This window comes from Trachymyrmex cornetzi, unplaced genomic scaffold, assembly GCF_001594075.2.
Source record: "Trachymyrmex cornetzi isolate Tcor2-1 unplaced genomic scaffold, Tcor1.1 scaffold321, whole genome shotgun sequence".
Lineage (NCBI taxonomy): Eukaryota > Metazoa > Arthropoda > Insecta > Hymenoptera > Formicidae > Trachymyrmex > Trachymyrmex cornetzi.
The window spans coordinates 554754-571280 of NW_017297908.1; the positions used below are offsets into that span (position 1 = coordinate 554754).

The 16527-nt window shown below is 30.1% G+C and overlaps 1 protein-coding gene and 1 long non-coding RNA gene across 3 annotated transcripts; one reads left to right on the forward strand and one right to left on the reverse strand.

The window, feature by feature from the left end:
• Positions 1 to 1433: 1433 nt before the first annotated feature.
• Positions 1434 to 2021, reverse strand: LOC108762822 (uncharacterized). The gene is made up of 2 exons (XR_001940194.1): positions 1774 to 2021; positions 1434 to 1624 (listed from the first exon to the last, which is right to left on the reverse strand). It is a non-coding gene; the product is annotated as an uncharacterized LOC108762822 (long non-coding RNA).
• Positions 2022 to 2142: 121 nt separating this feature from the next.
• On the forward strand, positions 2143 to 11954 carry LOC108762820 (lipopolysaccharide-induced tumor necrosis factor-alpha factor homolog). 2 transcript variants are annotated; one of them, XM_018510011.1, is made up of 4 exons: positions 2143 to 2701; positions 9830 to 10015; positions 10282 to 10549; positions 11508 to 11954. In XM_018510011.1, exons 2-4 carry the CDS (start codon positions 9847 to 9849, stop codon positions 11608 to 11610), a joined length of 540 nt encoding a protein of 179 aa, XP_018365513.1. In that variant the 5' UTR covers positions 2143 to 2701; positions 9830 to 9846; the 3' UTR covers positions 11611 to 11954. The 2 variants fall into 2 exon arrangements, with proteins under 2 accessions (XP_018365513.1, XP_018365512.1); XM_018510010.1 differs by having other exon boundaries at positions 2144 to 2701; positions 9841 to 10015.
• Positions 11955 to 16527: the final 4573 nt, after the last annotated feature.

The window sequence follows — 16527 nt, forward strand, 5'->3', positions numbered from 1 at the left end:
TAAATATCTCGGTTCGCGAGGCAGAGCGACACTTTTTTCTGCCAGATTCTTTCGTTTCATGCAAAAACGCGTCGAATGAGTCTAATTTTATCGAAATCGGAGGTGAGGGAGGTATTCTGAATAATTACCGCAGTTTTTTATATTATATGATGTTTCAGATTACCCTAAAGGGAGATTAAAACGATAATGTTGTCGCCGTTTGCTGTGTCAAGTGTTGCAAGCAGAAACATTTCTACTTCAACCCCTGTGAGTCAGATAATTAAATAGAGTTAATTGAGAGTAGTGAATAACAGCGAAGCAAGCTATGATATAGAGTAGACCACTACGTTGCATACACGTGTACGACAAGCGCTGGACAAGGGTTGGATATATCGGTGAAACGATGAATGAAAAACTACATAACAGATATTATCATTTTATAGGAAATTTATCTAAACATTGTTATACGTATTATTCAGGTGATAGAATTTTAGATGCTATAAGAGGTGAAAAGGAAAAGAACATATTGGTTGGATTGAAACAGCAACAGGTCCTTAAAGTTCCCAAATTTGATAGCAACAATCTGGTACTCGTAGACGACAACGGCACAACTCTTGGTACAAGAATACAGGTGCCTATTCCTCATATATTCCAAACGAAAATGAAAGAACAGACTTACAGCAAAGGAGCAGATTATACTAAACTAATAGCGATTGCATCCATGTTCGTTTAGTATATTTAGCCTACTATTATATGTATTAAATATTTCATTATAATATTGTACTTATTTAGTATTTTCCACAAAACTTGTAATATGGAAGTGTATTACTCATGCATCTCTGTGTATTTTGATGTATATTAATATTTTAGTAATAAAATTATCACATTTAAACCTATTTTTTGTTATATATGCACTAGAGATATGTTCCACTTAACACACCTTTGCAATGTACGTGTCATCACATTATCTCATCCTTGTTTAATGTTTGATGACAAGGATGAAATGATATCGCATATTCTATGTATACATGCTGTGACTTTAGTACGTAAGTATAGCGCTGGCAAGTGTAACTTTAGTTCAATTATCAGCCACGTGATGTCTATCACTTTGTATTTAAGCGATTATTTAAATTAATTGTCGAAGTTATATTATGCCTATGTTAATTGATTTGATATTTTTATTAAGATTTTAGCAAATTACATAACTTTAATTCTTCGCCTTTAAATAAAATACATTATCAAATTTGTCTTTATCGAATTTGCAAATCAAATTAGTAATGCAAATAATCCTTCAATTCCCGAAAGCACTTGTTTTCAATACGATTCCTATATAAGAATAGAATATAGATGAGTATTTCGGATCCTCAGGGGTAGAGGATCGGTAGTCTGATACTGGTGAAGAAAGTGTCCTTTGCTGTCCTTAATCTGGGAAGTTGGAACAGAGATCAACATGGTTTAATCATCAAAATCTTTATTCAATAGTTTCAACAGGCTCGGCTACAAAACAATACAAAGCTGTGTTTCAGCATTGCAAGTGTGATGAACGGCTCTACGACCCCACCGAAACCGAAAAAAAAGGTCTGAAAAAACAGACCCAAAAAACAGTTGGACAGCATTTGTGTGGGCCCTACAAATATTGTCCAGTCTACAAAAAAAAAATACAATAAGCAAATAGTCAATAAACTAATGTAATCAATAAGCTGTACATATTACTAACTTATTGATTAACTCTAGTTTACAACACTAATACTCTAAAACGACTAAAACCAACACCACGACAGTATTATTCCGTACCAGTATTACATCACACTTCTGTTGAACACAGCTTGATATCAGTTAACAGGAGCCATTGGACAGCAAAGGCACTATCCTTATTCTATCAGTAACGTCGACTACTTTTTTGCGTTCAGCATAACGCAACAGTTATTTTGCTGTTCAAAAATTTTTATGACTATCTAGTCTAAACGACCCGAAACGCACTCAACATCTCGCAACACGTTTACTTAACGGTCGCCATGGTCGCCATCATGGTGGAAAGAAGAAAATTGAGTCACTTCCATACCTTTCGTGTTGCTTGCACTTTTTGCTCTCGGCATCTTCTCTTTCTCTCTTCTCAAAGCCAAATATATATCTATCTCATTTTAAGTGCAACGATATTTGGGGTTTCATGTAACACGAACACACTATTATTCACCATGGTTAAGGAAACCACCATGATGGAGTAGGTACCACAGTTGGTATCATCAGCTCGATTATCATCACAGTCGGTATTTGTGCAGCGATTGCAGGTAAATACGTGGAATTACCGAAAGATAGAAAGCTTTGAAGTCTTGCGACGTCCGCGAGAGATCAGTTTCTCACTTGGTCGTCGTTTCGTTCCAATCGCGGAAGAACGTGATGGCTTTTATTCGTGTATGTACATAATACTGCAGTCAGCAGTGTATAGTGTACTTCGCTGTGCGTTTTCCTTTCGCTCTCATTCTCCGCTACGCGAAACGAGCGAAGAATAACGCACTGCACTTAAACGGTAAAAGGCCACGAGTCGCAGTGACGTGCCCTCGACAATTTTTCGCGACGCACGAATTTGTGTCCCGTCGCCGGCACGGCGTCGCCAGGTCATCGCATTTGACGAGCTCCAATCGAGTCGAGAAACGATAACCTAATTTGTTGGACGTGGAGTATAAACCGTAAACGGTTGCTTAATTTGCCTGTAGGACACACAGTGAGTAACATTTCTGCATCGTCTGCAAATTCTTCTTACGAACTCGACCAGCTCGACCAAGTGTTTCATCGCGATAGGCTTTTTTTTCTGTTTCCTTTTCTCAACGTCGCTCACCTTGTCCTTGTTAACATTGCGATCACGACATGCACGAGTTCGTGCGTTAATCGCTAATGACATCCTATTATTCCTGTTTCGTGTAAATTATGTATGTAGGAATAAGAATTGCATGTATCGTTTGTGTGCTGCACGTATATATGTGAATTATATACGAATGTTTATCGGCATGCTCGTAATTGGAGTTTTATTTGTCAGTTGCGAAGGTTAAATTTGTTCTCGGTCAACATTTATCTCGTATATATAGTTGTTACATAATGTATATTTTTTGTTGTTAATGATTTGGTTGAATTTTATAAGGAAAAAAGAAATTGAAATTTGAAAAATATTTTCCACTTTTATTGAAATATTCAGATTTGTAGCTTTTAAACTTTTACCTTTTACTGAAAAGTCCCGATGATTCACGTTGGGAAATCAGATAACCGTTTACGGGCCAGATCAGAACCGTTAACGAGCAAGCCATTAATACTTTTATATAAATTATTATTCTTATTTTCTTTATTCCCTTTTGTGACTTTTATCATATTTTCTTTTAAATTAATAACCTCTTATAACACACATCTGTATTATTTATGGGCATATTATATATTTAAAATATTCCGAGCACACAATGCAAATATCATAAAATTTTCGTAAAAGTTATTTAAAAGGAAATTAAATAAAACATGTATGTATTATTAATCAAAGAGATGACAAACCTATAAGACTAATTGTAAATAAAACCAACACTAGTTTTTCGTATGTATAAATAAATAATTAACTAAATTAATGTAAATCTTTCGATAACTTAAGAATGATGTACATACACAAGAATGAGTGAGGACTCCTTATAATTTCATGTAATAAATTAAGAATATATTTAGATATCAATTTAATATATCAATCTAATATATCAATCTAATATAACAAGAGATATCCTACTTTAATAATTTATGTCATTCTAATAAAACCTGATTGATATAATCTATGTCATATTCTAGTAAAACCTGATATCTGGTTTTATTAAACTATGATATAGATTATCAGGTGTTATTAGAATATGACATAAGGTTTGTTCTTTTTGGCTGAACTTTTGCATTAGTTCATCTTTCTGTTTTTTCCTCTTGAAGAGAAAAGGAAGAAAGATCACCTGGTGCAAAAGTTTAGCTAAAAAGAACAGGTCTATAGATTATTAGAATAGGATATTTCTTATTACTTATATTAGATTAATATTATAACACACTTTTAACACATAGCGCAACTCAAATTTCAGCGCTGATTTTTAATTAGATAATATATGTTATGAAAATCAAACTGTGTAACCAAAGTCAGACAATTCAGATCATAAAAAGATCCAGTATATTTATATACGAGATTGAATATTTTTCTAAACTTCCTCATGAACGACATACAAAAAATATATCTATTTGCGTATTTTTCTTGGATCTCTATAATTTAAATTATCTGACAGATCTGACTTTGATTGCGTTAATTGATTTCCACAATGATATATGATCTAAGCATTCTAAGTGACTATCATGATGACGTGCGCGAATTTATAATTTATAATTTAGAATATGCGATTATTATACTGAAAATGGTTCAGAACGTTTATACTGATTTAGTTAATAAAAATTTATACACGAAAAACTAGTGTTGGTACTTATAAGCATTTTATCTTTTTATATTCCCACTTTATTTCATATTATTAATGATTTTTGTAGAGTTTTATAAGAAAAAAAATGAAACTGAAACAAGTTCAGCTTATATATTGCTGCGTTCGAAGAATGTGTTGTTAGCTCTATTGCGCCATTTTATCGTCGCTTATTTTCTAACGAATGATAAGAATGAAGATAGAATGACGCATTTACACTGACAGCACATTTCCCAAACGTAGCCAAAGTATAAGCTTATTATTTTAATTTAATTAAACACTACAAAGATTATTAATAACACGTATATATATTTTTTACTTAAACTTTTTAAAAATAATTTTGTTTTAAATTTTATAATATTTGCATTGGAGTATTTTACTTGGAGTATTTTATACAATACGAAAATCAGAGGATGCAAAAAAAAGTTAGTCGCCAGCGTGCAAAAATAATTTTGATGCCCTAGAAGAGTGTATGTAACAATTTGTATCTAGAAACCAATTTAAAAAAAAGTAGACACAAAAAGAATCGCCTTAGATATGAATTGTGTGCTTTTTTTCCAGTTCTAATTCTTACAAACTTTCTACAATAAGCTATTACCTAAGTTTTAAGCCATAAGAAATTGACCAATCACACAGTCGAATGTGAGAAGAATAATCGACTATATGACTGGTTATTTACGGCTTGAAACTTAGGCAATATAGTTTATTGTAGAAAGTTTTTATTTTCTATATCCCCATTAGGGATAAGCTAAAAGATTAAAATTAATTTATATTGGTAGAAATTAACAATAGAGGGGAGGAAATCAATTTTTTTTAAGACGCTACCTATAATATTCAGGTATACCTGCGATTTTATCATAATATGTTCAAGCATAATTCAATGAATCTCGGTTTCGATCGCCTCTGGCTTTGACTGCTTGCTATGCACGCGTTGCATGCTTGCCAGGTATACTCCTGAATATCATCTCAATGGTAAAATAACATCTCAAAGTCGGGACAGAGTCTACCTCTCGAACGTATGCCTGTGATGCGCACGTAAGTTGTAGAAAGATATTTGTAGCGTCAATTAAGTGTGCTTAATGAATACAAAAATTGAGCTCTAAAAATTGTATTTATTCAAGATTTTCACATAAAAAAAATGTAATTATATATTTATTCAAAATTTTGGTTTTTCAAAAAATATTTATTTACAAAAACCTATGAATATTTAACGTATTCATACTCATTCAAACAAAATATAAACTGAAAAAGAAAGTTCCAAAAGCAATCCTTATCCCTTAACTATATAACCGGCATTTTGATGACTTTAAGTAAAAAAAAATGAATTTTATTTATTTTTGTTATTGTAATATTCAGATTTTATGAAGAAACTTAGAAATTTTGAAAAATATTTTAGAAAGCAATACATTTTTTATTTATAAATATCTATTTGATAGAGCACCATACATAATTCCAATATAATTCCAGTTACATCACAGTAATGTTATAAAAATTTTATGAGATATCTTGGGCGCATCGTTCATTATGATCTGTCTGACATTAAATTCCGAGATATATTATTTATTCCCAATAAAAATGTCTTTGTTTAACGTGTTAAACAAGGATGTCCGTTATATAAGTCGGACTAAGCGCGCGGTGTTATCGTAGCTATTTTACTAGGAGATTAGTTTTATAGATTTCTGTTTTATCTTGTAGGCTTGCAAGCTATGTGCAGATACAAAGTAAAAGTGAATACGAAACGAAAATATTCGTGATCATATTAAAAAAATATTCATTCAAATAAAAAATTATTTATTCGTTTCTCGATGAATAAAAAAGAAGTATTCGAATGTGTATTTTTATTCATTTTTTATTCATTTATTCGAATATTAGGTATATTCACCGGATACACTAGACATATGAGACCTACAATTTAACGCTGATTCCTAACAGCAGTTTGAGAGGTTTTCTTGGCAATAGATAACTCTCTTGGGGCGTGTTCGAATTCTGACCCCGGTACTTCTCGAGTATGATGTCATCCTTATTTAACGTTTGATAAATAACAAGGATGGAGTGATGCCTGGGTAGCACTCGGATGGGAATCTGACCATAGTTTTAATGGTTTGCTAGACCGTCGAAAAAGAGCTACGAACGCGTGAAAATTTCTTGGATCTGCTGGGAATCGAACTCAAATCCCCTAGTATAGATCAGAGGTCTATTCGCGTTGCTTGAAATCTCCAAAAATTTTTGAACTTAAAATGAGATAGATATATATTTGGGCATTGAAAAGAGAGGAAACGAAGATGCTGAGTGCAAAAAGTGTAAGCAACACGAACAGACCTTATCAGGTAGACTCGCGCGCTGTCAATGGGAGTTTTCCAACAAGAGGCATAGATGACACGGCGTGGCACGGTGAATTTCAGGCGAATCGTTGTATCCTTGTTGTTTGCCAATGTTAAACAGGGAGGGGATGATCGCCATGACGTACATCTTGTTGGAAAGCTTCCTATGTTACGCTTGTGTTTTATATCCTTGAATATTCCATATAATACACAGTTGCTAGAAAAAGTTATTACAAAAATTTAATTTAAAAGAAAGTTTTATAAAAATTATAAAAGGGAGTGAGAGAGAGAAAGAGAGAGGGGGGGGAGGGAGAGGGAGAGGGAGAGAGAGAAGAATAATTTTATAAAAATATTAAATACATTATATGTTTGTTTATATACTCCAAATGTAAGACAAATATCATAATTTTTATGACAAATTATTTAAATGAAAATTTGGTAATAAAAGAATTTACATGTAGTGTGAATAATTTTATATGTGAAGAATTTTATGGCGAAAATACATAAAAATAAATAAATTAAAAGGACATTTAAACAGATAAATCATATAACGTTAATATGACTTTGCATTATTATCTTATTTTAAAACAAATAGTGGGAGTATTCACTCCATTATATTCGTATTGTTTATAGTTTATTGTTTTATTCTTATCCGATCAGAACCGAGCGTGTGATCGTAGAAGCTACGGGAAATCACGACGCGGAATTATTTCAGCAAAAGGAAATTCATGCAACGGGCTCTGTACCTTTGTATCTGTTGTCAATTAAAAGCATGATTTCATGAAGGCATCTTTTAAGATCTGATTTTATATTCCCTAATGACTTACATGATTTTCCGTTTCCTTGCGGAAGCATTAATAACACGGAAATGGAGATTAAAACAATTCATTTTGCTTGGTAATAATACAATACGCGAGAAAAAGGAAGTATTCTTTTGTAACAGAGTTTCTCTTAAGATAATTAATTTCTGAAATAATTATACATAAATAAATAAATAAATAAATAAATAAATACAGATATAAGAAAGCTTTATGAAACTTTCCCATTAGCGTTATTCGATTTAATAATATATATTTTAAATGTATCGTATGTCTAGCTGTTAAAATATTTACTTTAATTACAAATAATTTTACCATAAATATGTATCGCATTTCTAACTGTTAAAATATTTACATTTGTCAATAATTACTCTAAAGTTAAAAATTTACAGATAAAACGGTGGGAAATCTCTGATACACTTTATGTATAGTGCTTATCATATCATGTTAATGTGAATCATCATGTTTATTCGAGCACAGTAAATGCATTCACGGTTTTGAGTAACGTATTAGCTTTAAAATAAGATATCATATCCACCCAAAGTATTACGAGGTACCAGTATGCATTCGGGATTTTAAGCTTTCTACGTGCGACTCCGCTGGTAAATATATATATCGTATCTCTGTTACTTAACATCCGCCCAACTTTCTATTCGCGCGCCAGCACACAAATGTGTGTGTGCTCGTTCGTTATTTACATTTAGATGTTATTGCGAGTCTCATTACATGTCTTTTCCCATATCTTTTCGTATGCATTACGTAGATAGTTTCTTGATGTAATATATCTTTTTAAATCCCACTGGATCTTGAAATAAAAATATCAAGCATCTCCTGTACTTGTATTTGCAGACAATTGTGTCAAATTGCTGCAACTTTACTTTCTTCTTGTTAAAACATGCTGAATTTTTTTTTCTCAAAGATACTTAATTACTAGTAGCTATTATCTTTGAACAAAGACGTTTTTAAAAGCGCGATTTTCATTCCTTATTAGACAATGGTGTTTGAATTTTAAGGTTCATTGAAATTTAGATTTTGTGATGTAAAATTAAATGGCTAGCGCGCGTGCGAGCATGGCATGGCAAACAGCACACTGGTCTATGATGTTAGGTCAGTGGTCTCGGATTCGATCCTGGTAGGAACCAAAATATTTACGCTCGTGTCTCCTCTCGAAAAAGTTGGCAATCTCCCGAGAGTATCTTTGCCTACAGAAACACCTCTTGAAAAATCCACCGTTTGGAATTGCATTAAAATTGTAGGCCCATATGCTTGTGGCAATTGAATAATCAACGTGCGCACTACAAGCATATCAGAGAGGTGTAACATAGGCCAGAGGCCTAATGTAAGAGGAAGAAGTACAGTTAAATAATAAGAACATAATTTTTTTTATGTTTGAGATATTTAACAGTACAAATATTCCGCGAAAAGATTTGTTAGTCTTCGATAATAAATTTCTTTAGCAGCATAATACTTAGCAACAACATAATACTTAGCAACAATTATATATAAGTGTGCCTTAATTCACACTATGATTTGACCTTGTTATATTGTTGTATTACCTTCATGAATGCCTGCACAAGATCGATGATAAAATATGTATTATCTCTATAGCTATTTATAAATTTTCCGAGAAATTTATCTGAATGCATCAACGTTAATGTTATATATGTGCGGCGAAAAAAGGCAATGTATTTTAATGTGTATTATAAAAAATTACGGGTAGAGAGTTGTCACATTTGATAATCCTTTGTTTGTTTTTTTATAGATAAAGTCATAATAAATTTGCATATTTTTACTTTTGTGGCATTTTATTGTAAACATAAAGATGTTTAATAAATGACAAATAAAATATGCTATTATTTAATATTATTTTTTCGGTGCATGTAAAAATTCCTGAAATGAATTCTCCCGATTTCTCTATTCTTTATTATAATTATATGAATCATAAAATTATAAAATTATTTATTCATGTAAATATCGAGCTGTACTATTTATTTTTATATCACATTATTTTTTAATTACGTGATGATATATGTTTGCCTAGTAATAACTAGAGAGATTGTTATTTATATTTATATAAACTAGACAACATTAAAAGATAACGTTCATGAGCAAATATACCCGTGAAAAATACGAAAAATTCGAAATTCTTTTTATTTTTATAACTTGAAAATGATAGTTTATATAGCTTTAGTATTTTAATCTATATTATCATTTGGACAATTGTTTTGGATTCAGAACTCAGTTCTTTTTTAGGAGAAAATGGAGAAGAACTTGGGTTTTACTAACGTACAACCTTCGGCCCCTCTGCCAACTGCTCCGCCGTCTTACGAGGAAGCCATAGCTAACACAGGAGGAGCACCTACGCACCCTCCAGTTATGCCCACACCGTATCCTCCAGGAAATGCACCAATACAAATGCCCATGCCATGTATGTGATATCTTGGTACAAAGTGGATTTGAAACTTTTTCATAGTATAAAATTAAGTTAAAATGTGAAATTTTTAATTTTCAAGCCTTGTAAGTAAAATTAAAAAATTATTTGTAAATTTTATTTGTAAATTTGTGATTCAATTGCTAACATATATTTTTTATCTATTTCTTTTATATAGAAATTGTTAATGTCAATTCTTTTTTTTTTTCAATTAATGATAAAGAAGATGTGTAGGATAGACAGTAAATCTTATATAATTTCAGACAATCAACCACCAAATCAAACGACAATGCCTATGCCATCAGTTTACCCGGGTTCAAGCCGATCAACATCGCAACCATGTTTCAATGCCGAATCGAATTCTGTACCGCGGACACAACTACGGGTCATTCAACAACATGTAGTGCTCGCCCTAGGGCCGAATGCAGTGAAAATGTGCTGTCCAACATGTCACGCCGATATCAAAACTACTACAATATCGGATCATCAGCCAAGTGCTCACATTTGCTGTGTCATACTCTGCTTACTTGGGTAAGTGATGAATTGCTTTGTACGTATTTATAATTTGCGCTTACTGCATGGAGATATATATATATCGATTATATATAACGAAGTTTTTCGTTCCTCCGATTATGATATATATTTATATATTTTTCTTGAATTTATTAATTTTAATTGTTTAGCAATAAAAATTTAAAGGAGGATGTTAAAAAGAGGCCGATTTTTTCCAACAAAGGTGTAAGTAAAAGGAATAGTGTTTTTTAATAAATTTTGACCTGAATACGATAACGTTAATAAAAAGTTCGAGATCGATAGGGAACACTTAGAAAATTGAGCATGAACATGATATATATTTCAAAAAAATTTCAATAATTTCTTTTATTTATATTCTTTTGGACAAAAATCGGTCCTTTTTTAATATCCTCCAAAAAAGGCAGATTTTTGCCCAAAAAGATGTAAGTAAAAGAAATAATGTTTTTTGTAGATTTTAACCTCTTGAATATGATAAAATTATTAAAAAGTTCGTGACATGTGGGGAACACTTTGAAAAGTAAACAAAAACATTGAAATTTCTTTAAATATATCATGTTTATGCTTAATTTTCAAGGTGTTCCCTATTAATGCCGAACTTTTTATTAACATTATTGTTTTCAGGAGGTTAAAACCTATAAAAAATGCTATTCTTTTTACTTACATCTTTGTGAGGAAAAGTCGGCCTCTTTTTAATATCCTTTATTTTTGAATATTTATTAGTTATTGGAACATAAATTATTGCTCTCAGATTGATTATTGTAATTTGAATTATCGTAATTTGTACATATAATTTCTCACAAAATACAATTACATATTGTAGCGTGAAAAATGTACTTTTGTAACACGTAACGTTATTGTATGTAAATCAAATGCTAAATAAACGATAACTTTAGTTTTTATAAAAATTGTCTCATAAATAGTATTTATTATAGATTTGATATTCTCTTTTTTTCAGATGCTGCCTTTGCTCATGCCTGCCATATTGTATGAATGCTTTCATGAGTGTTCATCACTTCTGTCCAAACTGCAAAAATTACATTGGCACGTGGAAAGGTTGATTTTATTCACGCTTATACATAGATTCCAACCTCCCGCGTATCGAGATGCTCTGCAATTCTATAAAAAGCTACTCGATATCCTTCGCTTATCGCACATAACAACGGAAAGAAAGGATTGTTAAAAACATCCATGTAAGTTACATATTACATATTTGATTCTTCAGACTTAGAAAGATTACTGCGTTACAACATACAAATGATGATTTATCAAACACAAGTTCTGGTTAATCTAACGTATAGTGTGAATTATAGATATTAATGAGTATTATGAACTCTTGTATGACAAATGAATGATATGATATCACGAATATCACGGACTTTTATATAATAATAATATACTAGATTGTAAGAAATGATACAAAGTATGAATGATTGTAAGGAAAGAATTACATTTTGCAAAGGCAGATTATATTCTTATTTATATGTGAAAAAATTGGTATTTTCCTTTCTTTTCTTTATTGCAGAAGTCTTGTGTATAAATTTATAAAAGTAATATTGATTAATTATTCTATGCATATCTACACACACGCACACACGCGCGCGCGCGCGCGCATACACATATATATACAGGGTGTTTGATAATAAATGAAAAATTTTTTGCATAGGGGGAAAATGAACTAAACTGAAAAGAAAAGTCCTTTGCCATTTTACAATTTTCGTAATAGTTAACAAGATATTAATTACTAAAAATTGTCGAAAATTAGTCTTCAATAATTTTTTACTCAAATACTACCAGCTTTACAGAAAACCTGCAAGAGACAAAAATTGTTCACTATATTCTCATAGAGCTCTAAGAATTTTTTCAGAATTTTTTATCGACTTTTTAGTATTGCATTTTCTTATTTTTACCAAAATGAGAAAATACGGTATTAAAAAATTCTAAAAAAATTCTCAAAACTTTATGAGAAGAAAATAAACAATTTTTGTCTCTTATAGTTTTTCTGTAGAGTTGATAGTTTTTGAGTAAAAAATTATTGAAAATTAATTTTCGGCAATTTTTAGCAATTAATATCTTGTTAACTATTGCAAAAATTGCAAAATTGTAGAGGACTTTTCTTCTTAGTTATTTGTTGCGAAATTTTTGTTACAATTATATTATTCGCTCTAGAGCAAAGTTTCAGCTTTAAGAATCTTTTTTAAATTGCGGATAATTTTTATCGGAGTTATGAGCAAAGTCAGAATGCTCCTTTACTTAACTCGCGAATAACTCAGGAACAAAAAAGTATAGGAACATTAAAAAAAAAAAAGATTTTGTAGAGAAAGCTTCAAGCTTTCGCGATAGATAAAATTTTTGTTTCGAAAATTTTTGTAAATTTTTTTGGACACGTGAGAGACCTCCAAAGTGAAAAGAAAATTTTTCATCTTCTTCAGCTCGTAGTTTTTTAAATGTAAAAATTACCACACAAACTCAGAAACTCAAAAAATATAATAACCTGTCAAAAGGTTTCAAGCTGTAAAACCCTTTTTTTTTTTAAATTTAAATTTTGTTCATTTTTGACGAAGATATTGTATATATAATTTTGAATTAAAAAATACAAAGAAACTTTTTCCCCGACCCAATATATCATTATATATATAATTTTTATTTTTCTAAAATATAAATTTTTTTTATTTAATTCTTTTTTCATAAATATTAGAACTTAATGCAATATTAAATGAAATTTTGATATTTTTAGTTCTATATATATATAAAATGGACTTTGGCTCAGGATAAGTGACTTGTAGTGTCTTTATGTCTTTTCACTTTTTTTTTTGAACATGGCCGGAGACACTACCGCGTCTCCTGATATATAATTATGTTCTTCAGTATTTAGATATTAAATTGGTATAATTTCACGATTAAATTTATTTAAATATAAAGGGTTTAACTTTATTTTAAATATTATCGTTAACAGTCTAGTATATTATACAGAAGTATTATTGCAGCTCTTAGATTTTTAATATAAAATAAGAATATAATATTTGCGATTTTATTGTTGGAAAGTTGGACACGAGAATTCTTTTGGACACTTTCATTGCTTTACGTTAAACAAAAATATTCAAATCGATTTTCTTTATGTAAGAATACTTTTTAAGTAATTATTTTAAGTAGTAATAATTGTACATGTGCTTACCAAATTCAATTACATTATTTTATATGATGTATATGATTGCAAACGAAGTAGAAAATAGGATGAATATAAACTATGAAAGCTGCCTTGGCTCGTGTCCATAGTAATACTATCGTGTATTTTAATTTTTGTATTATATTAAATATGACATCGCGAAGAATAATACTTACAAAGAGATCTAATACTTACAAAGTAATCTAATTTTTTCTCTAGAAAACTTGATATGCGGGAGCACAAACGTGTAAATCTAAGCGTTCCTCTGCGAATTTAGCCGAGTATATATTATATAAGCGTATTATAAAAAAAGAGCATATATATTTTGCGTACAATGAAATAAGATTACAAACATCTATTATAATAAGAGTATATACGTTATTTTTTATTTTATTACAAATTATTTACGTTTATGCATACAATATTATCGAAAAAACTGATAAGCACTAGGGCAGCAGAAGAGATTTTTTTAAAGGAAGTTTCGTGTGTTACGACATTGTAATTCAGTGTGTTCCGCGTTCTCTTCATTCCAAGTTAAATTGAGTAACAGTCACTTGGATAATCTAATATATTTTGCGATGCCGGACAAAACTTTCTCTGGCTTATTAAAATTTTAATAGTTGATGCTATTATGTTGTATTTTAAAAGAGCCACGAGTTTTCCAATTTTTCCAATATCTTTTATGATGCTTCGGAAATCCTAACAGTCTTCCATGTTTTAGTGAAAAATCATCTATCAACCTTTACTAATAGATTAATGTGTGATTCAAATTTCATATTGATTATTGATATCTTCTTTATGCTTCCTTGAGAACTTGTTTGTTCTCCCCTCTACTTATTATTAACAATATGTATGTGTGTGTGTGTATATATATATATGTATAAGGGCGTACAAAAAGTTGGACCTTAGGTGGCATCGCCACGAATATGATCAGTGAATAGATCTTTTCAAATCCTATAACTTTTGTCTGAAACATTTTTCTGAAAAATGCTTACTTTTCAAAATATTTGAAGGATCCGGGACTTTTTGTATACCTTGTATGCACACATGCATATACATATATATATCCAGATTGCTCATAAAATCAATACGGTATTAAGAGTACAATTTTTTCGATGTATTTTTCGTTCTTCCTGTTTTTTCTCTATTTGCTTTATATTCATCGATTATATTTATATTTAAGGATAGTCATTAGTTCTACGAAACTGCAAATTATATTTTTTAATAGTTGTTTTAATGGCTTAATATTCTTGCAAGGATAATATTATATTCTTGATAATTCCTGTCTGAGAACATCATGAATATATAATATGTCTGATTTTATTGTTTAATTTGGCTTTAATGATATATTTATATCAAGACTGGCGATATATTTATGTGTAGATGAATTTATAATGGCATAATGTCTTATCAAAATGTCAATGATACATACGTTTGTTGATTATAAGTTTCATATTCGAAATCCATAATAAGTCCGGATATGTAAAGGAGATTGACCTGTGCATTGTTCTTATTTTACACGTGACATAATTCTGCCTATATATCGGCTTAGATAGTCGAACAAACAACATTCCACAACGAGCCAGTTTACCGAAGAGTTCAAAAGATACATGACAGCAGTATTTCTCAATCACTTAAATTACTTATTTTATATATTCAATCTTTTATTTTTCTAAAGTTTTATAGCTATAGAAAATAAAACATGTTTTTCAAAAAATAGTATTAAATTAGTATTACAGTTTAATAGTATATGTATATTAGAAGTAAGAAGTTTAGTAGTATATAATACATTAAGCTTTGAGAGAAACAATGAAAGTTTTTTAAGAAAAAGACTTGCTGTTTTTTTAAGAGATTATTTTCGATAGGTAGCATTTTATAAATTACAAGATAAACAACGCTCTGTTAATTGAGGAACACTGCTTTGTAGAAATTCATAAACTAAGAAATGAATATAGACTTTTTATATATCCATTTCTTCGTTATCTTCATATTAATAACGATTAACAAGTTTAAACTTAATAAAATGAATAGCAATTAACTAATAACAATAGCTGTTGCACGTAATCACAGGTGAATTAGTTAATTTTACGTTTGAGAGAGTACATCATGTTTAATCGACATTTATTTTTTGCAGTTTAAAATTTATTCATCGAATAATGTCTATTTTCACTTTATACACTTTCAAAGAAACAATCCTATAATTTTAGGTAAAATATGTATCAATAACAACGTTGAGAAATGATTTTATACAATTCTCACAACTTTATGTATTTTCACACATTATGTATTTATGTGTTCTTATATCTTCAGGATGTGTGTTCTATTTTTACTAATTACTTTTTTGGTAATTAGTGATGTAGTAGCTTATGTGTGTTTTATTATTTGTTGCGATGACGATGCATTTGTTAAAAATATGTCTTCTATGGTGCCAGAGCAGTAAATAGCACAGTATATAATACAGTGAAAGTAAATAATTATTAACCATTATTCTGATGTTCTTGTTTATATATATCATTTATATACAGCGTGTCTTATATAAAGAAGCTTTTTTACTTTGAAGATATATAGCACTGGAATATAGCTGAAAACTTACAAGAAACGTTTGGCAACGCGAAAAGTAAAAAAGTCTTACAAAGAAACACAAGATAGATAAAAATAGTGGCGAAACAATTTTTCTTTCTCTTCCTTTGTTGAGTAATTAATATGTTCTCCAACTCTTTTACTATAAATTCTGTGTGTTGATCTGAATAATCAAGATTATCATTCTTTCTTTCTCTTTCTAAATTGTGTTCTTTTTTAGATTTATTCTTTA